This window comes from Thalassophryne amazonica, chromosome 10 (assembly GCF_902500255.1).
Source record: "Thalassophryne amazonica chromosome 10, fThaAma1.1, whole genome shotgun sequence".
In the NCBI taxonomy this organism is placed as follows: domain Eukaryota; kingdom Metazoa; phylum Chordata; class Actinopteri; order Batrachoidiformes; family Batrachoididae; genus Thalassophryne; species Thalassophryne amazonica.
The window spans coordinates 101,131,789-101,158,448 of NC_047112.1; the positions used below are offsets into that span (position 1 = coordinate 101,131,789).

The 26,660-nt window shown below is 41.5% G+C and overlaps 1 protein-coding gene and 1 long non-coding RNA gene across 2 annotated transcripts in view; one reads left to right on the forward strand and one right to left on the reverse strand.

Annotated features, from left to right (window-relative positions):
* The first annotated feature begins 93 nt into the window (after positions 1 to 93).
* On the forward strand, positions 94 to 12,187 carry LOC117519303. The gene is made up of 3 exons (XR_004563242.1): positions 94 to 109; positions 3,649 to 3,651; positions 11,955 to 12,187. It is a non-coding gene; the product is annotated as an uncharacterized LOC117519303 (long non-coding RNA).
* Positions 12,188 to 20,782: 8,595 nt separating this feature from the next.
* gabra5 (gamma-aminobutyric acid type A receptor subunit alpha5) overlaps positions 20,783 to 26,660 on the reverse strand; it is a 77,827-nt gene continuing 71,949 nt past the window's right edge. The window contains exons 8-10 of the mRNA XM_034180633.1: positions 24,813 to 24,965; positions 23,711 to 23,922; positions 20,783 to 21,121 (exon numbers count right to left, since the gene is read on the reverse strand). Coding sequence (XP_034036524.1) covers positions 20,831 to 21,121; positions 23,711 to 23,922; positions 24,813 to 24,965 — 656 coding nt within the window. The 3' untranslated portion in view covers positions 20,783 to 20,830. The remainder of the gene's footprint in view (positions 21,122 to 23,710; positions 23,923 to 24,812; positions 24,966 to 26,660) is intronic.

The window sequence follows — 26,660 nt, forward strand, 5'->3', positions numbered from 1 at the left end:
CTGGAGAGACGTGATGGAGTTTTTTTTGGTTTGCACTCTGTGCTTTACTCACAGTAATAAAGACTCAGAGCCTGTTTTAAATGTTTCAGTGTTTGCTTTATGGTATCTTGTAATACCTTAATAAAAGATAACTTTTCAGTTAGCTGATTATCTGTTATCGAAGCTAACTTTTTGGTTAGCTGTGCCCACCACTGCAGCTTCCCACAAAACATCGCTCTGTTCAGATTTAAAATCATCATAGACAGCGTACATAAAAATGTCAACTTTTGTAATTAGCTTGTCCTGCTGTTGAATATGCCAACAGCACTTTAATGCAAAGGTGTTTCGTATGTTTTTGCATTAATATTCTGGAATTAAAAAGGTAAGTTATCATTTCTGTGAGCTTTTGATGCTTTTTTTGTAATGTGGCAGTGACATAGACCATGTTGAAGTATGCATCACTGCATCACATTTTAATCTTGTGTCTTTCAGTTTCATTTTGTGATTTATCATCCATTATAAATGGCAGTAGTGATTTATCTACAAATAGCTCATAACGGTTGATTATATCGGCTTGATGATTTATCAGTCGGGCTTCATATAAATACAAGGTCTGTCCAAAAAGTATTGAACCTTTTTATTTTTTGCAAAAACCATATGGATTTGAATCATGTGTGATTGCATCAGCCAAGCTTGAACCTTCGTGCGCATGCGTGAATTTTTTCACGCCTGTCGGTTGCGTCATTCGCCTGTGAGCATGCTTTGTGTGAGCAGTGGTCCACCCCTCTCGTCGGATTTTTATTGCGAATAAATGTCTGAACGATTTGGAGCTTTGCTGCATCAAATTTTTCCAGAAACTGTGAGAGACCTCCAGCTGGACACCATTCGGAAAATTTAGATGGCTTTCAGCGACGATTTTATGGGGATTACACAGATTGAGGAGTGCTCTAGCCGGTTTAAAGACCGCCCACAGCGTCTGAGAGCGCAGCGCGCTCCGAGGGCCAATTGACAGGCTCAAACCCCGCTCAATCAACCAGATAATTTCCAACGTGAAGGCTTTGTTGATCCGGGACATCGTCTAACTTTCATAAAAAAGGCAGAAGGCATGGACATCGGCACTTTTTCGGCATCTTCTACTGTTACCTGAGTTTTTTTCATGGAAAGAGAAGCGAAGGATTGCGCCACCATGCCGCTCATGGCGCGGGACAAAACCACCTCCGTGTTGGTCTCACAGGACGGCTTTCAGATGGCTCAGACGGCTTCTGGTTGCTTTTCAGTCGTGTGAGTATCTGAGAAATTGTGCATGAGCTGGACATGCCCCAACATGTCCTGTGAGGCTTCATCACGGCGTTGCTTTGCACCATGCGGCTCCACCGCGACGCGCGGAGTTCCTCCGCTCCTCTTTCCATGACAAAAACTCCTGTAACAGTGGAATGTGCCGTTCATTTCTAAACTGGACGCTGTCTTGATTCGGTATTGCAGAAGACGTGGACATCAGCACTTTTTCGGCACATTGAGACAGACGTGCGGAGGAACTCGCAGCAGAGCCACATGGCGCAAAGCACCGCCGTGATGAAGCCTCACAGGACATGTTGGGGCATGTCCAGCTCATGCACAGTTTCTTGGATACTCACACGACTGAAAAGCAACCGGAAGCTGTCTGAAAGCCACCTGAAAGCCGTCCTGTGAGACCAACACGGAGGTGGTTTTGTCCCACGCCATGAGCGGCATGGTGGCGCAATCCTCCGCTTTTCTTTCCATGAAAAAAACTCCTGTAACAGTAGAATGTGCCGAAAAAGTGCTGATGTCCATGCCTTCTGCCTTTTTTGTGAAAGTTAGACAACGTCCCGGATCAACAAAGCCTTCACCATTGGAAATGATCTGGTTGTTTGAGCAGTGTTTGAGCCTGACGATCGGTGCTCAGAGCACACCACGCTCTCAGACTCTCAGACGCCGTGGCTGAAAGCCATCTAAATTTTCCGAATGGTGTCCAGCTGGAGGTCTCTCACAGTTTCTGGAAAAATTTGATGCAGCAAAGCTCCAAATCGTTCAGACATTTATTTGCAATAAAAATCCGACGAGAGGGGTGGACCACTGCTCACACAAAGCCTGCTCACAGGTGAATGATGCAACCGACAGGCGTGAAAAAACTCACGCATGCGCACGAAGGTTCAAGCTTGGCTGGGGCAATCACACGTGATTCAAATCCATATGGTTTTTGCAAAAAATAAAAAGGTCCGATACTTTTTGGACAGACCTCGTATATGAACTGTCCTGCCTGCCAGTCTATATGCCCTGTATCGAAGTCCTGCTTGCCTGTCTGCTCGTTTATCAGCCCATTTCCTGTTCTCTGGTTATCACATGTTGTGCAAGTCGCCACTGTTTAGCACTCTGCAGTTTCCCTTCATTCCCTCAGGTCTGTTTGCCCATCTGCCTTGTTCCCTGCCTTGTCTGTTCCTGCTGTGTATTGTCTGTCTGTTTCTCTCCAGGTGGCATGCAAGCAGAGCTGAGAACCCTGAACCACACCTGCACCTCATCATCAGCTGTGTACATAAACCCTGGTGTTTCAGCTCATCGTCACCAGAAACTCAGGATTCCTTCTGAGGTAAACCTGGCCTCTATTCTCTGAGATAGAGCCTGCTATTTTGGTGTTTCCCCACGTCTTCCTGTTTGACCCTCCACGCTCAGCGCCTATGTTTTTTTCCTGATTGCTTCCGCACCAATTTTCGCTGCTTTGAAATGCTTCTGAGACTGCTTCGCAGCATGCGCTGTGACCTGCTGCTTCGCAGCTTCTCAGAAACAGCGGACCAGCAATCAGTGTAGAAATATGTCTTTTTCCTGATACACACCCTCAAAAATGATGGCCGCTCTGGGGTAATGTGAATTTAAGAACCGACAAGGGAGTCGTTAAGCAAAAAGGCTATTCATGTTGATGGATTGAATTATTTCTTATCAATTCTTAACAGGAACTGGTTTTCATTACCCATCCTTATGAGACTTGTAAAGTAAGCCCCTTCGGCTGCTCCCTTGTTTGCACTCAGGGTCGCCACAGCAAATCCAAGGTGGATCTGCATGTTTAATTGGCACAGGTTTTACACCGGATGCCCTTCCTGACGCAACTCCACATTACATGGAGAAATGTGGCAGGGGTAGGATTTGAACCCGGAACCTTCTGAACTGAAACCAAGTGCATTAACCACTTGGCCACCACCAGTTATGAGACTTGTGTAAAGGAAAAATTTCCTCATGTTGTCAGGTCAGGGTGTACCAGCTCAGGGTCCCCTCCATGTTGATATACAGTAGCCTGTTGTGTTTCTCCAATTTTACGACTAAACATCTAAGAATCGCCCTAACTAGCTAAAGGCTATGTTTGTATTATGATTTTGTTTTCATTATGGCAGAGGTCCTTAGCACGGCTCTCTAAGGGAGGAAGGACAGAAGGCTCTATGGGTACATTTGCATGCAGTGTCAGGTTTTGGCCCTGACCAGGGTTTTGATTTAATTTTTCCTTCTTTCTCTTACCAACTGTCCGCCCAGGTTTTAATTTATTATTTGTTTTATTTTTGTCACGTGTTTATTCTCTGTTCTGTTTTGCTTTGCCACTTTGTTTCTTTGTTACTTTTCATACCTGGATCATAGTTCAGTTCCGTTCTTGTTTTGTTCAGCCAGTTTGTGCTTTCATTGTTTATCATTAGTTTTTCACTTGTTTATTTTGTTCTTCTCATTTGTGATATTGTTTGTTATGCTTTAGTATCTTGTTTTGTTTTCTGTTATCATGTAGTCTTTGTTTTACTTATAGTTTGTTTAGCCACTTTGTTTTCTTAGTCAGTTCCAGTTTAGTTTTGTCTTAGTATTTATTTTCTTATTATTCTCTTATCAGTTCCTATATAGTTTTTCCTCTGTATGGTTCACTTTTCAGTTCTCACGTTCATGCTCTGTTCAGTTCCTGTTCATAGTAGTATTATATTCTGTCCTGGATTTCTGTTTGATCTTTGTTTTCTGTTTTCCTTACTCCCATCTGATTATGTTGTCACTCCTTGCCCCTGCAATAGCCCTTGGGTCTTCATCTCTCACTATGACTCTATTCTGCTTTGTGTTTTCATCCACTCACGCTCTTGCACCTGTTCACGTGTCTTTGTCTCTTTCATCACTCCACTCTGTATAGTCCTTCCTCACTATCTGGCACCAGGCACAGTCTTTGTCCTCCAACCACACCCCCTTTCTAGATTGTTCACCTGAATGTGCACCTTGTTAACACCAGCCTATTTAAACTCCTCCCAGCCACTTACACCTTTGCCAGTTTGTCATCTTTGTACACATTCCAGCTCTTGTATTTATTCCTGTTTTTGCCTAGCCCTGTTTCCGAATCCTGCTGTTTTTGACTGCACCTTTGGCCTCAACCCTGATGTCAGTGTTTGCTCGTGCCTCTGAACCCTGCTTGACCATGACCGTCTTTTTGCCTAGCCCTGTTTGTACCTCCGCTCCACTGATTGATAACGTATGTACTGTACCTGAGCCTGGAATAAAGACAATTTCTTTTACACCTACACCTGGTCTAGGAGTCTACCTAGAGGGTCCATCCTCTTCGGGTGCCAGGCACCCTCACAGCATGATATGTGGTACCTTTTGAAACTTCTCCAGGTGCATCTGTTCCTGCTTCCACCAAAAATAAATCTCTCTGCATCAGTCTGACTCCTGAATGCTCCTTTGTCACCTGTCCCATTTTATGCTGACATGATCACAGAAATTCCACAACAACTTGGATGCTAATCAGTGACCAAAGGTGGTGACTAGATGTCTCTGGTCATAGGTGTCATTGGAGAGTTCTTGCGTATGCTGTATCACCCGGCACCAGCACATAATCCCAGACCCGATACTTTAGTGTAGATTCATACAGTGTATCTACTTACTATTCAGAGCCGTCTTTCTGCAGCATTACAATGCATAAATGCAAGACTGCTCACTGTCGCTATGACCTGATGATTTGTCATAAATGTCACACACAACGGACACAGATAAAAGCTTTTCAAATTTCAGTGATGCTGGGGGTTTTCTGGGGGAGAAGGTGGGGGATGACAAAAGCTTTACTTCCCTACACATTGTTGGGGTATTTAAACAGTCGACAAGAGGATGAGATGATGCTTTATTTGGAACCAGGAATGCATAATAAGTAAGAAAAGATATGTAACTGCAGCTGAGACTCCACAGTGATCTTCTGCACAGGCTGCATCCAAAGATTAAAAATAAATAAATAAAATCAAGGCAAAAGCCATAAAGCACTGTCCTTCCAAAAAGGGCAAAAGTGAAATTAATCAGAGTGCACTCATGTATCAAAAAGGACTATTTCAAAAGAACAACTTAACAAGTCACTTGGATGAAAGGACATTATTAATAAGAAGGTCAAATGACCATAACCTAAAAAGCCATTATTTGTTCAAGAATTACTTATTGTTTCAGGACACACTGTACCCAAAATCATGTTTCAAAGTAATGCACCACAAACAATTAATAAATGCTAACAGGACACACGTTTAGACATAAAGGTCAGAACCCATTTGCCAGAGACAACAGGTTCAATCTGGGACATTTAAAATTGAGCAAGAACCTTGAAGCCAAAAAAACCCTAACTTTAAAGAAATGAGTGTGTTTCATTCATGCAACCTTAAAGAACCACACCAGAATTTACATGGGTTACAATGCTGCTAACCATTCTACGTACAAGGGTTTGTGACCAGAGGATCCTCAGTTTGAGTCCCCATCAGACAGGAGACGCATTAAGGTCCCTTGATCAGGGTCTTTGATCCACAAGTTGCTCCTGGTGTCTCCTGGTCTCCGTGTGTGTGTGTGTGTGTGTGTGTGTGTGTGTGTGTGTGTGTGTGTGTGTGTGTGTGTGTGTGTGTGTGTGTGTGTGTGTGTGTGTGTGTAAAGCATCACTGTGGATGGAAACTACTAAAAAAATACCTTTCCTTTGACAATTTGTTTGCTTTCCCCATGACTCAGAAACCAGAAATGTCAGAGCAGCACTAGATGAAAGATGCAAGGGTCTGTCAGGAGCCAAAAACTCACTGACCTTTTATACACACACTGATTACAAGCAAACAGATCACAGGTGAGGATAGTTACCTTTTTGTAGCTATTCAAACCTGTTTGTGTCAACTTGTGTGTATGTTATCAGGCCAAAATCACCAGGGCATGTAAACCACTGATCAGGGTCATTTGATTAGTTTCTGTTGTCATTATGATTTAACCCTCTGGGGCCGACACCGTCGTATACGACGGCTAAGACCAAGCTTTACTACTTTTGTTCATTTGGCTGCTCGCGGTTTTTTTTGTTCGGGGTCGCCACAGCGGATAAAACCAGTAACTGGCACAAGTTTTACGCTGGATGCCCTTCCTGACGCAACTCCAGTTTTACCTGCAGAAACACACACAGCCACTGGTGTTCCAAAGAGGTCTCCCATCCAAGTACTAACCAGATCCTGCTCTGCTTAGCTTCTGAGATCTGACGGAATCAGGCTGACACAGAGCAGACTGGCTGGTAAGACCAAGCTTTACTAAATTATAAATAACTTTTTAATGATATGAGATAGAAACTTACTTTATTTTTTTTCTGAAAAGTTAACTCCGCAGACTTTCGAGCCAGCCATCGGCCATCTTTGTACTCCTCATAGAAGCTGTGTGATGACATGCGCAATGTGAGTGTCCAATTGGAATTGAGTCACCGTCACATGGTTTTCCAAAATCCAATCATAGGGTAGATTTACCTCATGTGAAAAGCCAAAGATCGTTTTCAGGAGTCATATGTTATAGTTGGCCCGTTTGAATAGCCCCCTGGGTGCTCCAATGAGTACATACTATTAATGCATACTCAGTGCGCCCTGCGCCATTACGCCAGCGATCAGTGAAAGCAGGAGCAGACGGAGAGCCTCTGATGACAATCTCATGTGCTGAAACAAAGAGTGTGTAACTATCAGGATTGCTCCACTAGTTTGCATGTGAATGTTACTGGATAACTCTGTTGCTTTCTCTGCATAAAGCACTTGTTTACCATATGAATGGAGTGAGGGGGAGGGCTGCTCCTCAGATTGTAAGGAGCCAAAGTGGGCTAAAGTGAATGAAAGCTGCTTTAGGAGCAGCACAGAACAGTCCAAAACTCAGTAGAAGTAGAAGTTTGAAGTGAAGTAGAAGTGTTGTAACCTTTGTGTAATAACAGACAGAAATTGCTTTGAGATGAATACAACAAAACGCATAGACCATTTTGTATATATTGTTCAAAATGTGCATTTGTGTTTATTGTTTGAACCTTTTTGTTGTACAGTCTTTCACACAAGACCTCAAATTACCTTTATAAAGTGTCAAAACAGTTGTTTATTATAGTTTGCTGTGTGTTTTGATTAATGTGTATTGAAAATTATTTCCCGCTTTACTTTTTTCTTTCTTATTTTTGTTTGTAAACCTTTATTACACTTATAAACACAACAAAAGCATATATATTATGAAAGCACAGGTTGTCCTGGAAAAAGAAACATAAAACTTGATTGTGGGATGAAGGGAGAGCTGTTAACAGCAATAATAAAACATTTATGCCAGGCGAATGAACTGTCCAAAAAATGCCCTCGGACCCCAGAAGGTTAAAGAGTAAACACAGCTGTTTGACAATAAATGGCTTCACACAACCACTAACCATGAGTGAAAAAAAGTTTTTGTATTATCATTCATAATCTCTGAAAAATGGCCAGAAAATAATACATTCTGCCAGGTTATGTAAACTTTTTAGCACAACTGCATATGTACGTAAGGTGTTTTATAGAATTGAGGATGTATATGTGTATATATAGGGATGGGTATTGATAAGATTTTAATCGATATCGATGCCATTATCGATTCTGCGTATCGATCCGATTCCTTATCGATTCCCTTATTGATACCTCGTGAATTTTGTACTAAAAGTAGGCTTTACAGGTTTTCTATGTATTTCCTTGAGTCTTAAAGTAAATAAATATGAAATTAGTCACTGTATCCTTGATCTCTGGACATAAATAAAAATAAACAAAAAAGGTGTTTCGCTTTGAAGTTATTAATTCAGACTGGATTCTATCGTTCTATCTTGACTTGTCAGAGAGCCGCACAACGTTTGGAGCTGTGTGAACAGAACGGAGGACGATTCTCGTTTCTTTCTCGCAACAAGACAGGAGTCCCAGTTAGTAACTTTAATCCACACAAAAGTGAATCACAACTCATATTCAGAGATGAAAGTGGTGAAAAACAAAAAAAGCTGAAACCCAAAATTACCCCCCAACACCACCTGCACGAAAATGTTTGAATTCTAGAAGCTCTGAAATGCAATCTGGGACTATTCCAGACAATAAACTGCAGTGAGTGCAGCATCCATTTAGGTGAGAAAAAAAAAAATACAACTTTCCTCATTCAGATTCATTCCAGTAGTATTCTGCTCTTACTAGGATGCAGCAGTTTTCTAGTTTGGCAGATAGTTCTGGAGGAAATCACTGAAGAAATTAACAAACTGAAAATATGGTTTGACCGAAACAAACTGTCATTAAACTTAAATAAGACAGGGATGAAATGGAGGCGTAATAGTCACTAGGTGTTCACAAGAAACATTTATTTCTGTATGTATTTATTTATGTTCATTGTTACTTGATATTATATATTTTCTGTTGTGTTTCTATTCAGGTTCTTTTTGTCTCTTTCTCTAAAATTGTATATAATAATCATTAGATTATTAATATATAAGCAAAAATAAATTTAAGGAATATTACAATTTGAAAACAAATGCACCCGAACGTGATGACAGCTGCAATTGCTAAATGCTAACTTTTAACATTGAAAATGCCATAGACATGCTAACGCATTAGCATCACTCCCGTTTTAAGTTATAAAATACATCTATCAACTGTTTCAGAAGACCATAACTGGTCGGTTTAACATAGAAAAGGTAAATAATACTCACAGACGTATGCTCTTTAGGGTTTTAGCGGGGGGAAATTAAGCGAAAGAAAGAAATAAACAAAGCAATCGATCGAAGCATTGCTTCAATCTGCGAACCACTGCTTCGATTGGTTCAAGGTTCAAAGCAAAGCCGCGCTGCAGAAAAGTTGATTAAGGACCCGCTGCAGGGTCTGTAATCAATGTAGGGAAATTATCATTTTCCTGACAAACACCCGCCAAAACAACGGCCACTCCGAAGGACCGATAACAGAATCGTTAAGCACAAAGCTTATTGATGTCGGTGGATCGAGTCATTTCTTAACGATACCCGAAAGGAACCGGTTCTCGATACCCATCCCTATGTATATATGTATGTGTTTAGGTGTATATACTGTAAGTGTGTATTTAAATAACACCTATATAAATCCTTGTTATTTGATTGGTTGTTTGTATATGTCATGTGATATGGATCGTTTGTCCTATTTGCCATTGTGTTCCATTGACCATGCAAATTTGGTTTCATTTACTGTGCAATTTTGATTCTATATGTTTTGTACCACTGCACAGTGCCACCACTGCATGCTGCATGGCGCTTAGCTTAAAAATATACATGGAGGTGATTGGTTTAACGGTGCTCATTCTTGTAACAAAAAAATAAAAATCCAGTACACTGTAAGCCATCTGGAGGCATTTGCAGTATTTGGTGGGATGTAGCTACCTGAAGTACAAGCACCGTCAGATTAAGAGCTAAACAAATTTCGGTTGTGATTTTTCACTGGACAGAGGAAAGGAGACACCAGTCTGTACACAAAGAAGTCAGTACATGACATCAGGTATGGACTATATCATCAGGATTGTCAGGCATTATATAAAACAAATAATGATTTTTTTTTTCATTATTGCAATAGACAGATATTCTTACTATTATTTCCATTATTCTTACTGTTGAACCCATAAACATTCATTATTTATATTTATATAATGGCTGAGTGGATCCTTGTTATTTGATTGGTGCTTTGTATGTCACATGACAAGGATTAATTCGTCCCATTTGTGTTGCATTACATTTAGAGCGCAGTTTGGTTCCATACATTTGGTACCATTGCACACGCACACACACACACACACGCATGCATGCACACACATGCACACATACGTACACATGCACGCGCACACATGCCCATGCATGTGAGTGTGCACGTGCACGCAGATGCATGCGTGCGCGCACACACACACACACACACACACAAGACAAATCCACTGCGCTGTCTTGAGAATGAAAGAATGAAAAGCTGGACTAATTTCTGATGTGATTTTTTTTTTTTCCGCTGCACTGAGGATGTACACAGTCTTTTTTTGGTAGTACACCCACGTACAAGTGCCGACCTGGTTGCGTGTGTGTGCACGCGAGGGACAGCGGCTCTACCGAGACAATGATTTGATTGAGCTAAGTCACACACACACACACACACACACACACACACACACACACACACACACACACACACACACACACACACACACACACACACACACACACACACACACACACACACAATCCACTCCGCTGTAAGCTCTCTTGATGCATGAAGAACTGTTCAGCTGAAAAGCTGATGTGATTTTTGGCTGGACCGAGGAACTACACAAACACTTTTTTTTATGGAAGTCCGAAGTCAGTGCAGAGCATCACTGGACTACACGTCACAATTTGGACTTTAGCAACAGTGGAACACCAAAATGTAAGTCCCTTTTCTGTTGTTCATAAATTAACAAAATATCAAATGACAAGGATCTATTTTAGCCATATATAAAACAAATAATTAATGTTTTTACATCCTTTCAATGGAACAAATATTTAATTTGGTGAATATTTCACCTCATGAAATATTCGTACCACTGAACTCATAAACATTCATTATTTGTATATTGTGTCTGTTGGAAATAAATAAAGAAAAATGCAAGTTTAGAGTGTTTAGTGCACTGAATTGCTGAGTCAGCTGTCCTGTTTCCTCATGGTGCATTCACTGCTGCAGTGAAGAACAAACAGGAGCATCACATTCAGATGTTCACCACAGAAATGAAAAATAATCATTCAACATGGGTTCTTAAATAAAACAAAGTCATGCAGAAGGACTGTTTTTTCCTTCTGTGTTCAACTTCCCAGCAAAATTACAGTGCAACTGAATGTGACAATCTGCTGCTCATCTGCAAGTCTCTCTATAAGAGTGAAATAACAATAAAATGGTCACATTAGACTTCATAATAATAATAATAATGATAATATACAAATGAAAGATAGATAGGTAGATAGATAATCATGTACAAATGATTAACAGTGGTTACAATCGACAACAAGTGATGGAAGGATTTTGTTTTGTGGATTTGAATTTAGGTGTAACTTAAAATTTGCTTGTCACTTTATTTCATTTCCACAGCCTGGTCTGCTTGAAAGCAGGCAGAATGTGGCGTAATGAGAAAACTGTTGCCAGCAGTGTAACATTTATTCACATTAGACATACATGGTTCAAATGTGCATCATGGCTGATGTGACCCTTTAAAAATGTTGTCTTTGTGCACTCATTTAGTCATCAGCTTTTAAAGATACTTACATTCCAGTTATTATAGAACATTCAAAATGTTATTTGATACAGTAGTTTTGAAACCTAAAAAGAAATGTGATTTTAAATTGGTAACATTCAAAATTCAATCACATGGCCTTTTTGCACTTCAGACTATTTCAGATACAACTATTAATGATAATAATAACAATCAAATGAATCCTACTCAAAGTATCCAAATACTGACCCTGTATATTAGCAAGTTTTCATTGAATATTACTGAAACAACAAACTTTGTCAACATAAATAAATAAAAATTTCAAAATTAAAAAGCATTATTTGTACCACTAAAACTGCCAAAGCTCAAACTATTTGGTTAATTTGTCAATATCCATGTAATTAAGCAGAAGAGCAACCTTGTGATACTTTGTATATGTTACACTGAAACTAACCTTACAAGATTTATAGTGTTTTTTTTTTTCCTAAAAGCGCGGCATATTTATGCATATACATGACTTTACAACTGCAATTGTACATGCAGGATTCTTAATGTGGGAACCTGGAAAGAAGCCACCGCTGTCTGTCAGACAGAAATCTGTTTCATCGTAAACCTCCTCATAAACACTTAATGCCAAGATCAACAGGTTATTATGCTGGTTGAAAAGCATTTTTAAAATTTAAAGAAATTAGTATATACTGACAAAGCTAATAGCAGGAGATTTTAATGTATTCATTGAGTTATTGCGCTCTGAAGGCAACACATTTTGCATGGCTATCTGACTACTTTTAACAAAGAAGCAAAGTTCAACGCGCTTGTGCCCTCAGGCGGATCCCCGGTCCAATAATACAAAGTAAGAATTACAAAGAGTACAAGCCAGTTCTGAGTAATAATACAGTAAAAATGTCATTTTGCATAGCATTTGGGCTTCACTCAACTTCTCACACCAACAACATAGACTTGAAGACAGAATATAAATCTTTTTAAATGCCAGTATTTTATAGACACTGATCAATGAATGAAGTTTTAAACATAGTGAAGGTTTTCCAGTGTAGCAGGCCAGATTAACCGCCCACCAAACTGTGTCCAAGGATAGTCTGACCAAGCCCAAGATATACCAGAGGGGGTATTTTTTTTTATAGCTAAAACAGAAAATATCACTGTAGTCCAGATTATTCCTTCTTATGTTTTTTCCTAAATAAGTTCATATTTCAATGTTCAGGGATTTTTTTTTTGTCTTAATTAAAAACAAAAATGATTGTAACATAGAGAATCAACATAATTAACAATACAAAGTCACTTTCGGATACACGCAATACGCAACCCAAACTCACGCTATTTTATGATGGCATCACAAAAAGCAAATTAATCTACACTCAACAAAAATATAAATGCAACACTTTTGGTTTTGCTCCCATTTTGTATGAGATGAACTCAAAGATCTAAAACTTTTTCCACATCCACAATATCACCATTTCCCTCAAATATTGTTCACAAACCAGTCTAAATCTGTGATAGTGAGCACTTCTCCTTTGCTGAGATAATCCATCCCACCTCACAGGTGTGCCATATCAAGATGCTGATTAGACACCATGATTAGTGCACAGGTGTGCCTTAGACTGTCCACAATAAAAGGCCACTCTGAAAGGTGCAGTTTTATCACACAGCACAATGCCACAGATGTCGCAAGATTTGAGGGAGCGTGCAATTTGAATGCTGACAGCAGGAATGTCAACCAGAGCTGTTGCTCGTGTATTGAATGTTCATTTCTCTACCATAAGCCGTCTCCAAAGGCGTTTCAGAGAATTTGGCAGTACATCCAACCAGCCTCACAACCGCAGACCACGTGTAACCACACCAGCCCAGGACCTCCACATCCAGCATGTTCACCTCCAAGATCGTCTGAGACCAGCCACTCGGACAGCTGCTGGAACAATCGGTTTGCATAACCAAAGAATTTCTGCACAAACTGTCAGAAACCATCTCAGGGAAGCTCATCTGCATGCTCGTCGTCCTCGTCGGGGTCTCGACCTGACTCCAGTTCGTCATCGTAACCGACTTGAGTGGGCAAATGCTCACATTCGCTGGCGTTTGGCACGTTGGAGAGGTGTTCTCTTCACAGATGAATCCCGGTTCACACTGTTCAGGGCAGATGGCAGACAGCGTGTGTGGCGTCGTGTGGGTGAGCGGTTTTCTGATGTCAATGTTGTGGATCGAGTGGCCATGGGGGGGGGATGAGGGGGGGGTGATGGTCTAGTGGTTAAGGTGTTGGGCTTGAGTCCAGAAGATCCTTGGTTCAAATCCCCACCTGACTGGAAAAATCACTAAGGGCCCTTGGGCAAGGCCTTTAATCCCCTATTGCTCCCGGTGTGTAGTGAGCGCCTTGTATGGCAGCACCCTGACATTGGGGTGAATGTGAGGCATAATTGTAAAGCACTTTGAGCGTCTGATGCAGATGGAAAAGCGCTATATAAAAATGCAGTCCAAGTGGCCCATGGTGGCGGTGGGGTTATGGTATGGGCAGGCGTCTGTTATGGACGAAGAACACAGGTGCATTTTATTGATGGCATTTTGAATGCACAGAGATACCGTGAGGAGATCCTGAGGCCCATTGTTGTGCCATACATCCAAAAACATCACCTCATGTTGCAGCAGGATAATGCACGGCCCCATGTTCCAAGGATCTGTACACAATTCTTGGAAGCTGAAAATGTCCCAGTTCTTGCATGGCCGGCATACTCACCGGACATGTCACCCATTGAGCATGTTTGGATGCTCTGGACCGGCATATACGACAGCGTGTACCAGTTCCTGCCAATATCCAGCAACTTCGCACAGCCATTGAAGAGGAGTGGACCAACATTCCACAGGCCACAGTTGACAACCTGATCAACTCTATGCGAAGGAGATGTGTTGCACTGCATGAGGCAAATGGTGGTCACACCAGATACTGACTGGTATCCCCCCCCCCCAATAAAACAAAACTGCACCTTTCAGAGTGGCCTTTTATTGTGGACAGTCTAAGGCACACCTGTGCACTAATCATGGTGTCTAATCAGCATCTTGGTATGGCACACCTGTGAGGTGGGATGGATTATCTCAGCAAAGGAGAAGTGCTCATTATCACAGATTTAGACTGGTTTGTGAACAATATTTGAGGGAAATGGTGATATTGTGTATGTGGAAAAAGTTTTAGATCTTTGAGTTCATCTCATACAAAATGGGAGCAAAACCAAAAGTGTTGCATTTATATTTTTGTTGAGTGTATTAGTTTGTGATACCGTCATGAAAAGGAGGAGCATGAATTTGTTTCGTGAAGGTATGACGAGAGTGATGCTGGGGGTTATGGTTAGGGGTAGGGGTAGGGTTAGAAATAGTAAAACAAAATAATAATAATAATAATAATAATAATAATAATAATAATAATAATAATAATACAAAAAAAAACATGAAAATGTGACTCATTTCATGATTGGAGCATGAAAAAATGCGTCACAGTGGGCTGGCAATATGACACTGCATGCTGTTTTGGGCACAGTTTAACTTCTGCACAGTTTAACCTCTGCACCTGGTAACATAAATATAAAAGTGCATTGTGTGACTACGGTGAGTGTGTGTGTGTTGGCGGTGGCAGGGGGGTGTAACCTAAATAATAATAACATGGAGTTAAAACAGGCTGTCCCACCTCAACCCCAGGTATAGTCTGGCCAGTGGGTAGATCTTGAGCTGCTCCATGCAAAATCCTCAGACTACATGACTCAGAGCTTAACAGCTATCGCTGAAAGCATGTCAGACATCCCAAGTCTCCCGGAAGTTCCGGGAGTCTCCCTGATATTGATAGTGGCTCACGGATGCCCGCGAGTCGGATGAAATATCCTGGATTTTAGACTATGCGAGGGAGTGTTTTTTTCCCTTCAATGCGAGTGAGAGCATGCAGGCAATACAATAACTCGTGCATCATGCGCGGATTACTTCGATTGCGCGGGCACGAGAGATGGAGGGGGGGGGGGGGGGGGGAGAGGTTGCTTGGTACCTGTGTGCATGCATGTCTGTCCAAAGCGAGTGATTCGTTCAGCGAGCATTCAGGGCGACTGCTTGCCAGAGAGCGCGCTGATTGGTTTAGTCAGCAAAATAAGCCAATACGTTTCGGTGTGGGAGGGCTTTGGTTTACTCTCTCCGACCGTCACCTAGTTAACACTCAAGTCAGTGCACGTTGCGAGATGGCAGAGGGTGAATCCTCCAGTAAAAAAACGAAAATATAAGACTCATTTTACAGCAGAATATACTAAAGTATATCCCTGTCTAGTTAAGGTGAAGAATGATGACACCGTGGTGAGGTGCACTGTATGCAACAGTGACTTCAGTATTACCCACGGCGGACTCAATGATTGTAAAAGACATGTCGAGGTAGGCAAAGTTTAACACGCCAGATCACCTGCATTTTATTTCTGTAGGTTAAATGCTGTTATAAAATTAAGAAAAACGTATTAAAGACTTCTTTTAAGTATTAATGCATATGTAGTTACTATAGGCCTACAGGGCTCTAAATTAACTTTTTTCATCACCAGCCAAAATAGCTAGTAGATGTTAATCTACTAGCCAAACACACACTTACTAATGGGTTAAAGTGGCTAGCAAATATTCTTTTCTACCAGCCAAACTAAATTTTCACCAGCATTTGGCCGGTGTTAATTTAGAGCCCTGCCTATATCTAACTAGCCAGCTATCTAACTATCTATATCCAGCCTGTCTAAGCATTTAAAAAATCCCCAGTTTAATATGTTGATCAATGTAGGCTAAGGGTAAATTAATTGTAGAAAATATGTAGAAATGATAGGCCTAATTATCTGCTTTATTCTTTAGGGACCACACCATATTAGGGAGGCTAAGCGCAGGGAAGGCTGCTCCAATATATCTCAGTTCTTTTCTGCAGAAAAGCAAAGTCTCACTGAGAAGGTCACTGCAGCTGAGGTGTATTTCACATCATTTGTTGTCGAACACAATGTGCCATTCAGTGTCTGTAGGCACACTGGCAAGTTGTTCAGGAAGATGTTTCCAGATTCAGAAATAGCTAAACATTATGCCTGCTCCTCCACCAAAGCAACAGCCAGAATGAATGTGGCCCTGGAAACTCAATGCTCAGAGGATATGTACAAACTATTTCGCACAGAAAAAAAGCCATACAGTATTTTGGTTGACAAAAGCAATGACATCATGTGTGAGAAAGAATGTGCTATTTTAGCCAGGTACTACAGTGAAGCACAGGATAAGGTGGCAGTTGGATTTATTGATATGCCAGTATGCAATGATGCCAAAGCTGAAAATATATTCAACTGCATCGCATCATCCATGGAAGAGAAGGGCATTGAATGGTCCAACTGCATAGGATTCAGCAGTGACAATTGCAATGTCATGATTGGCAAAAACAACTCTGTCTTGTCAAGAGTGAAAGCACAGGCCCCTCACATATACAGTGTTGGCTGTCCTAGTCACTTGGTTAACATATGTGCCAAAACTGCTGCAAAAGAGCTCTCAATGTCACCCGAAGAATTGATAATTGACATTTACTACTACTTTGAGAAAAGTTCAAAAAGAAGAGAGGAACTGAAAGAGTTTCAGGAGTTCTGTAATGTAGCCCAGCAGAGAGTACAGAAGCACTGCCCTACACGATGGCTTTCTTTGGGGAAAAGCTTGGACCATCTGCTAAACCAATGGCCTGCTTTTAGTTCTTACTTTGAATCACACAGTGAAAATCAGAAGTCCTGTGATATTGAGAAGAGGCTGACAGACCCCATGATGAAAATCTACACTTGCTTTCTCCACAATGCCACACAGTCTTTTGATAAATTTAATTAGATTTTTCAAAACAAGGCACCCGTTCTCTTCAAATTAAATGACAGCGTTGAAGAGCTCCTGCATGACATCGGAAGCAGATTCATAGTGCCAAAGGTGTTGAGAGAGCAGAATGTGCTGGAGATAGATGTGCGCAACCCTGACATACACTGTGCAGATGAAAACCTATTTGTTGGGTTCTTGACAAGGAGACACTTAGTAAGCGAGGAAGAAATCCCTTCTGATAAGACAAAGCAATTCTTCAAAGATGCAAGATCATTCTATGTCAGGAGCTTCAAAAAGTAAAGGAAAAGTTCCCAGTGAGAGACCAAATCTTGACAAATATGTCAGTTGTTAATCCAGAGGGCCAAGATGATGTGACACCAGAGCAGATTTTGACTTTGGCAGAGAGATTCCCCAATGTTGTGAAAGCAGATGCGAAGGAACAGCTGCACTTAGAGGTGCTGGATTATACCTCAACCAATTTGGAGAAAGTAATTCCAAATTACAGGAATTTGTCAATTGATGAGTTCTGGGGGAAGCTATCAAAAGTCAAATCAGTTAGCACAGGTCAGGTCAGATTCAAAGAGTTCTGCCAACTAATGAAGCTGTTGTTGTTGGTGGTTCTGCCCAATTCCAATTGTGATGTGGAGACAGCATTCAGTTTGGTGCGTCATATCAAAACAGAATTCAGGTGTCAGATTAATAAAAAGCTGTTGAAAAGTTGTTGGCCTTAAGTGTGTATGTATGGGGCATGGTGGGGTTGGGTGGCCTGGGGGGGGGGGGGGGGGGGGAATCGATAAGCATCTCCATGAAATGAGGTTTTGGAACTTGGGGTGACTGGCATGTGTCACATTGACGCGTCACATTAGATGCACTGGACTTGCACTTGTCTCTAAACAGCTGCTAATGAATGCACACTGTATAGATTCATGTAATATTTACCTCATTTAGTCCGTCATGGTGTTAGCTTGTTTGTTAGTTAGTACTATTAGCTGCTGGTTGTTGCAGTAACAGTAATCGGGGCGCAGATTAGTTTAGCAGCTGTTTAGCGACAAGTGCAATGTGTCAGACGTGTGATCGTGGGGAGGTGATGATCTAGTTCAGACCAGAGGATCCTCGGTTCAAATCCCAGCCTGACCGGAAAATCACTAAGAGCCCTTGGGCAAGGTCCTTAATCCCCAAGTTGCTCCCAGTGTGTCGTGAGCACCTTGCATGGCAGCACCCTGACATCGGTGTGTGAGTGTGGATGTGTGAATGGGTGAATGTGAGGCATAATTGTAAAGCACTTTGAGCATCTGATACAAGCGCTATATAAATGCAGTCCATTTATTGTGACACCTCAACATGACACATGCTTTCAGTGACCATTTACCATTTACACCAAATATTGTTATGTTGAAATAGACCTAAGACAATTGGATCCTATTACAGAAAACATTGAATGTTGTAGTGTTAAGCCCTTTTCACACCGGGCCCACTTCGAGTTGTGTTGTGTGGCATCATGACGACGTAGGAATGTCTGCGTCAGGTGCGCACAGCAAGGGAGCAGAGAGGAGGTGAGGACACAGAGGAGGATCTGCAGGCAGACTCAGCTGCAGCCAGTCTGTGTGCGCTCTGATTTCTCTTCTAGTTTGTATTTCTTGTGCTGAGCTGCAGGTCTGAGTTCTGTCATAGTTTGTCTTTCTTCCTTCAACCGTGAGCTGCGCGTGCGTGCGCAAACAAACTGTGAGTAAATGTGGAGATGTCTGGAGTTATAATTGATGTGGACATGTCCTGTCTCTGGCAATCAGTCTGTGAGCAGGACTTTTATGTACTTTATTTAAACACATTTGTAAGAGTGAGGAGCTGCAGCAGCAGTCAGGCTGCAATCAGCATCTTTTTCTGTGCTCTTTTTGAGCATGTAGTTTTACTGCATTGTATACATGGTATAAAAACAATCCTGCATGATTTATACTTCAGGAACAATGGAACACAGCAGGAATCATACATTGGCATTGGGTAACATTGTATTGTGAGGGTGTGGCTTCCAGTCATGTTGAGTACCGTTGGTTTGTTCTGACTTGTGTTGAAACCACTTCCTTTCTGCGTCCTGTGCTCGATGCAGAAAAAATTAGACATTTAAATTTTGGCATCCGATTCGCATCGTCCTTTGCATCCATTGCGGTGTTGTGGCATTGAGCTACATCGTCTCAGCACTAGGTTGCATCCACGTGGCGTCGTCATGATGCCGCATGACGCAACTCGAAGTGAGCCCAGTGTGAAAGGGGCTGTAGCATGAACCACAGTCAGCATACAGCGGATCCGGAATCTATTCACAGGACTTCACTTTTTCCACATTTTGTTATGTTACAGCCTTATTCCAAAATGGAGTAAATTCATTTTCCCCTGAAAATTCTAGTGTCAACATGAAAAACATGAAAAACTTTTTTTTTTTTTTTTTTTTGCAAATTTATTAAAAATTACACCCTTTGCTTAATATTTTGTTGATGCACCTTTAACAGCAATTACAGCATCAAGTCTTCTTGAATATGATGCCTCAAGCTTGGTGCACCTATCTTTGGACAGTTTTGCTCATTCCTCTTTGCAGCACCTCTCAAGCTCCATCAGGTTGGACGGGGAGCGTCGGTGCACAGCCATTCAGTATTTTAGCATTTCCCATAATCCCCCTGCACTTCCCAGAATGCACCACGGTGCCAGCAGAGTTCCGGCATTTCAAAGCCATTTGAACAGTGGCTAGCGAGGATGTGGATGGCACCGATTCAGCGAGTTCACGAGCGTTTGTGAGGATGACACGTTCTCCCAAGTTGAGAGGGTTATCTAGAGGAGGTGTAGCATCTGTGATGGACTTCTGCCGTGCGCCGATGTTGTCTTGTTGTCCAGACTTCACAAGGTGTGTTTACACTGTGCCCTAAACTGGAACTCTGCTGAAACTGACCTCTCGCGTGAGTCACAGAAAGCGAGACGGCGTGAGATTCACAACTGTGAAACAGCAAATTTTCAGATCTCTCCAGAGATGTTCAATCAGATTCAGGTCTGGGCTCTGGCTGGATCATTAAAGGACATTTACAGAGTTGTCTTGAAGCCACTCCTTTGATATCTCAGCTGTGTTCTTAGGGTCGTCGTCCACTGGAAAAAGTGATGCTCTGTGAATACTTTCCGGATACACTGTATGTGATTAGCACATGCTAATTTTAATTTGTAGCATCTCCGTCAATTGTGAAACACACCATATCAAGACAACAATGTCCAGTAGCTATAAATAGCAGAACACTCCACATGCTGAAATCCAGTACTTCTCTGGAAGCTTTCAATGAAAACAAAATGAATGATATAGACTACAAAGAAAGCTGTGTGTGTTCCACTGCAAACAAGGCAAATATGGCATCAGTCTGCTGCAGTGACTGACATGCAATAAAATGCATGCAAAAACAGACACAAGGACTAAATGGTTGGTTCCTTGTGATTGGGTTCCTGAAGTAGTTTTATCAGGCAGATGAATAAGTCTCATCTGCTACACGGCTCCTTTGATGACCGGTTCTCTGTTCAGATATGTAGCCCAGTAGACCAGGTTGAAGGTCCCAAACAGCAACGGGAACACTATCCTGGACATCTTGTCAATCTTGCTGACGCTGTTGTAAGTGTTTTTTGGGTCTGATGCCTTGGATTCAGGGGGTTTGAGCTGGACAGTAGTGCTGTTTGAAATGGTGGAGATGGATGTGTCCTTTGACATGTTGGTTGTGTAACTGACACCGGCTGAGCAAGTGTTCTTTGGCTTTTTGGAGAGAGCCAACAGGTCCTTTTTCTGCAGAGAAAAACAACATCTTTGGCAATAAATGTATTCTGGACACAAATGATACTGTGACATCATCAAACATGAGACAAGAAGGGGTTCAACACCTCAGCTAACGCATCTCTTATTATTTGTGACAGATTATTTCACTCCTCCTCACCTACCATCTGCCACCTCTCTTCTATTACATGGAAGAAACTCCTCAAGGGCAGACAGAGTAGAAAAGAAGGTGATGTTATGAAGCAGCTCCATCATAACTGACACTCGAAACAAACTGCACCATTTCATTTCTTAACAAAAAATGGTGCAGATGCTTTTGGATCATTGAGGAAAAACCTAGAAAAGTGATTCCTAAAAATAAAGAAATGCACCTGTCTGCGGGTGTTCAAATGTGTGATGCCTCAGGATTTTGGTAAAGTCTATACCGCGGTGACACAAGAACACATCAGACATCGCAGTGAAAAGAGAATGACTTTAAGAAAACTTTCACGTTATTTTAATTTGAGAAATATTTGTTTGTTGGTGTGTGTTTGCTCGAGTACTCCTCCAAGGTGTCTGGGCCAATTTCCACCAGATTTTCTTGGTGAATTTAGGTTGACACCAGAATTGCAGTTCAGGGTTTTTTTTTTTTTTTTTTGATTGTTTGTTTTTGGGGGTTTTTTTTTTGTTTGTTTGTTTGTTTTTTGTAAAGGTCAAAATTTGCATTTATCTGTCTGTGTGTTTTCTTACTCCAACCAGATTCTTTGGCAAATTTCCACCAAACATGAAATGTGAATGACAGTTGAGCCTGAAATTGCCCTTAATAATGAATTTGCTTATGGGCAGCACAGTGCCTTAGTGATTAGCACTGTTGCCTCACAGCAAGAAGGTTGTGGATTCAATTCCCATTTGGGGTTTTTTCTGTGTGGAGTTTGCATATTTGCATGGGTTAGATTAAAGTCTGACATACTGTTGCGCATATGTCATTTCGGAGCGTCAGCAGCAGTTCACTGATTATCACCTTATTTCTGCTTAAAACTGACTTTAGAATGATTTAAGATGTTTTACTTTGTCATGTGATGGTTAATAATCACATTACTCCCTTTGATCGCTTTGGGTGTAGAAAGTCAGACTCACAGAGTCAGTCTCAGACGTGCTGCTATGGTGCTCTGATCAGCCCCCTGTCTTTTATATTATGAAATAATGCTGAATTATGTGGAAATGATTGTTGTACAAAAGCTTCAAATATCTGTCGCTGAGATAGATGATGACTGTTGTGCAGTTTTAAGCAGGAACGAGGCGATAATCTGTGAATTACTGCTGACACTCCGAAATTATGCATGCGCAGTGAAGGCAGGGGTACTGACCGATTTTTAGGGGAGACCGTGATGGTCTAGTGGTTAAGGTGTTGGGCTTGAGTCCATAAGATCATGGGTTCAAATCCCCGTCTGACTGGAAAATCACTAAGGGCCCTTGGGCAAGGCCTTTAATCCCCTATTGCAGCACCCTGACATCGGGGTGAATGTGAGGCATAATTGTAAAAGCGCTTTGAGCGTCTGATGCAGATGGAAAAGCGCTATATAAATGCAGTCCATTTACCATTTACCACCGGTGTTGGTGATTATCCCGTGAGTTTGCTGTTTTACATTTTTTTCTATCGAGAAGCCAACTGCAATCTAACAGGATGCATGTGGACAGGGAGTTTAAGGATCTACCAAGACAAAAAAATAAATTAAATTACTCTGTTAACAACTGCAACATGTCTTCCATTATGAGCGACTGAGGTTAGAGAGGAGGGGCTGTGACATCATCATTTCAGAAAAGCTCCACATTGCTTGTCCACATGAATGCAGCATTTACAGATTTAGTCTCCCTGGGACCAGTTTTGAAAAAGTAGTGTTGTCGGCCAACAAAACATTGGCTCCGTGTAACCGAAACGCCAATACAATACAAACATTTGTGGACACGCCTGAAGCCATCTTCATGTGGATCAACTTCTTCCAAAAAAAAAAAAAAAAAATAGACCTGGAATACCGATTGACCACAATAAAAATCAGTTCTAACCAGCTTTTCTCTTTTTGCTCAGTCACCACAAGAAATCTGATATGGATGTGCATGCTGACTTGGCACAGGTTTTATGTGGATGCCCTTCCTAAGGCAGCTACACACATACACACACACACACACACACACACACATACCTTAAACAATATCTTTTGCAACAATTGTGTTAATAGAGTGTGTGAGATATTTGACAACTTAGATCAAGTGTGGACATTGCTATTTGGAGGTCGAGATCAAGGTCAACATATGTGGCTACATTTAGGGGACCCCCCACCACCACCACACACACACACACACACACACACACAAAGTTGACTGCGACTTTAAAAAGTTATGTCTGACTTAAAAAAACAAACAAACAAAAAAAAAAAACAAGGCCAAAATTCCTTATGACCAGCAAGAATCTACTCCAAGTGGCCCTTCATGGAAAGAGTTTAAGGCCACTGCTACATCACATCCCGACCAAACATCAGCTTGATAGAAGGCAAGTTTCCAGACTTGCCAATGTGACCATGTTGGTATACTAACAATGTTTTAAAGAAACATTCAAACACTTACCTTGGTCTGTTGGGCCTCCATTGCCTTCTTTCCATCCCAGGCCCAGCTCCTCTTAGTGAAGTAGTTAACTGTGGCGAACTCGATGAGGGCAGAGAAGACAAAAGCATAGCACACTGCAATGAACCAGTCCATGGCCGTAGCATATGCCACTTTTGGCAGGGAGTTTCGAGCACTAATGCTCAGTGTGGTCATGGTCAGCACTGTGGTCACACCTAATTTTGGGCAAAATAAATATGTATTTCATATATTTTAGGTGCAGTATTAACATAAATTCAGACACATATGAACTTGCAAAAATTCCACACAACCGCCATGTATTAACTGAGTTTATATAACGGCTGAGTGGATCCTTGTCATTTGATTGGTGGGTTGTATGTCACATATCATGGATTATTCATACCATTTGTCATTGTGTTTCATTGACTGTGCAATAGTTCTTTTTTAGCGTGCAATTTTTTTTCTTTGAAATCTGCTATTTACGCCCTGACCACTGTGCATGTTCACAGTATCGGGGGTGGTGTTTCGCTAAACATGACGGCGTTTTTTTTGCTGATGGATGATGATTTAAAGGAGCTAATTGGTGGTGCTAATTTTTTTAACACACACACACAAAAAACAAATCCACTCCGCTGTAAGTCATCTGGAGGCATGAAGAGCTGTTATGATGAAAAGCTGATGTGATTTTTTGTTTGACTGAGGAACTACACGAAGTCTTTTTTTTTAGTACACAAAGTCAGTGCACAACAAGACAGACTACATCATCACAATTTGGACTCCTATTTAAAGTTCGTGTTGGACTGTTAAGCAGCAGTGGAACACCACAATGTAAATCCCTTTTCTGTTTGTTAATTAAAAATGAAAGAATCAAATGACAAGGATCTATTTTAGCCAGTATATAAAACAAATAATGAATGTTTTTACATTCATTCAATGGTACGAATATTTCATAAGGTGAACGCTGGAACATACCATCGTTCAATGGTATGTTCCAGCATTCATCTCATGAAATATTCGTAACACTGAACTCATAAGCATTCATTAATTGTATACTTATGGCTTCAGGCATGACAGTCATTTCTTAGCTAATGAGTTCCAAACTGACCAAACACAGTCCGTGCTGGCACAGACTCTCGGTTGAGCCAAAAGGAGACCTGCGACAGGATCACAGTCATAAAGCAAGGCATGTAGGTCTGGATGACAAAGTAGCCGATCTTCCTCTTCAGGTAAAAGTGAGCCATCATCACAGTGTATTGACCTGTGACACAGAGGACAGGAGGAGACTCCAGTCGGTGTCACATCATTGAGAATACTGAGTAACAGTGGAAGTAGACTCTCAATGTGTTGCTACAAACCACAAAAGGAATCCAAAAAGTAGTTTAGGAGTGCAGGATCTGAAGCTAAATGATCCTGCCAAGTCTGACAGCACGTTCAAACTACCAGCCCACCAGCCAAGATCTGATCGTTCTCAGTCTTTTGAACGTGCCACATTTGCTTTTGCTTCATTTCAGATTTGGGCTACTGGCATATATGGTCCAGATCTGATTTGAATCAAATGCCTGGTAGTCAGAAGTAAGGTGAACATTATGTTTATCAGCTGCTTTTCCTTAGAAAAGCTTAGGTATGTACCCTGTAAAATGCATTGAGAGACAGATGAATGAGTCCACCCTATCTAGTGATACTCAAAAACATGATACTCAAAAACAACAAAGGCTCCCCTCATTTGTTTTCTAATATTCCATACATCTGTCCTCCACCTACTGGATATATCAACATATGTTGCAGGGAATAATCATAGACTGTATATTTATTGTGCAAACCCTCCACGATTTCACCCATAGGTTTCCTGGAAAGCAGTTTTGAGGCTCAGATGGGGCGACACTGGATATCGCTAAGTGGGCAGTGCTGACACTGACTCCCTACTGTTTGTGGTTTCTCTTAGCAAGGCCCTAGAACAGCTTACAAGCACACATTACCAGTCACTGAACGCGACCACAGCCCTAATTATGTATAACTTTCTGGTTTCAAACATCTTAAACTGATGAGTTAAAAAAAATAATATTCACAATAATAAAAATAATTCAATTTCAATTCTGTTTATTTATATAGGGACAAATCACAACATAAGTCACCATTTAAGGTGCTTCATAAGGGTAAGGTCTAACCTTACCAACACCCCTGAGCAAGGACATAGGCAACAATGGTGGTTGTTATTATTATTATTATTATGATTATGAGGCTGCAGTCCTTTGGCAGGCCAGAAGGACTGCAGCCTCAGGGTGGCTGAGGCAATAATTTGAATGAGAGAGGAGTTTGGAGAGGCCATGGAGAATGACTTCAGTCAGCCTCAAAGTGGTTCTAGCAAATGGTCAAATGACTCAGGAAAGGGAGGCAATTCTTAACCTAGGCTATGTTCAGTAAAGGTGGAGAGCTACTAATCTGGACTGAGGATATCATCAGGTGGTGGAAAGGAAGGATCTCCTCAACCCTACTGACATGCCCTCCATTGAGGAGGCAGAGATGGCAGCCTCAGGCAGATTTGGTACCATCATCCAGGCGGACGTCACAGTGGTGTTCAAAAAAGTCCTCTATGGCAAGTTGCCGGGGTTGGGAAAAAGTTGTCCTCAGATGGTGAGGTCTCTGGATGTTGTTGGGCTGTCATGGCTGATACATTAATACAATATTGCATGAAAGTTGGGGACAGTACCATTGGATTGCAAACTGGGGTGGTGGCCCCCATCTTTAAAAAGGGGACCAGATAGTGTGTTCCAGTTATAGAGGAATTACACTTCTCAGCCTCCCTAGGAAATGCCTATGCCAGGATACTAGAAAGGAAACTTAGACCGTTAGTCAAACCTCAGATTCAGGAGGAGCAATATGGTTTGCGTCTGGTTGTGGAAAGGTGGATCAGCGCTTTAGGGCATTAGAAGGGTCTTAGGTGTAGGACCAACCT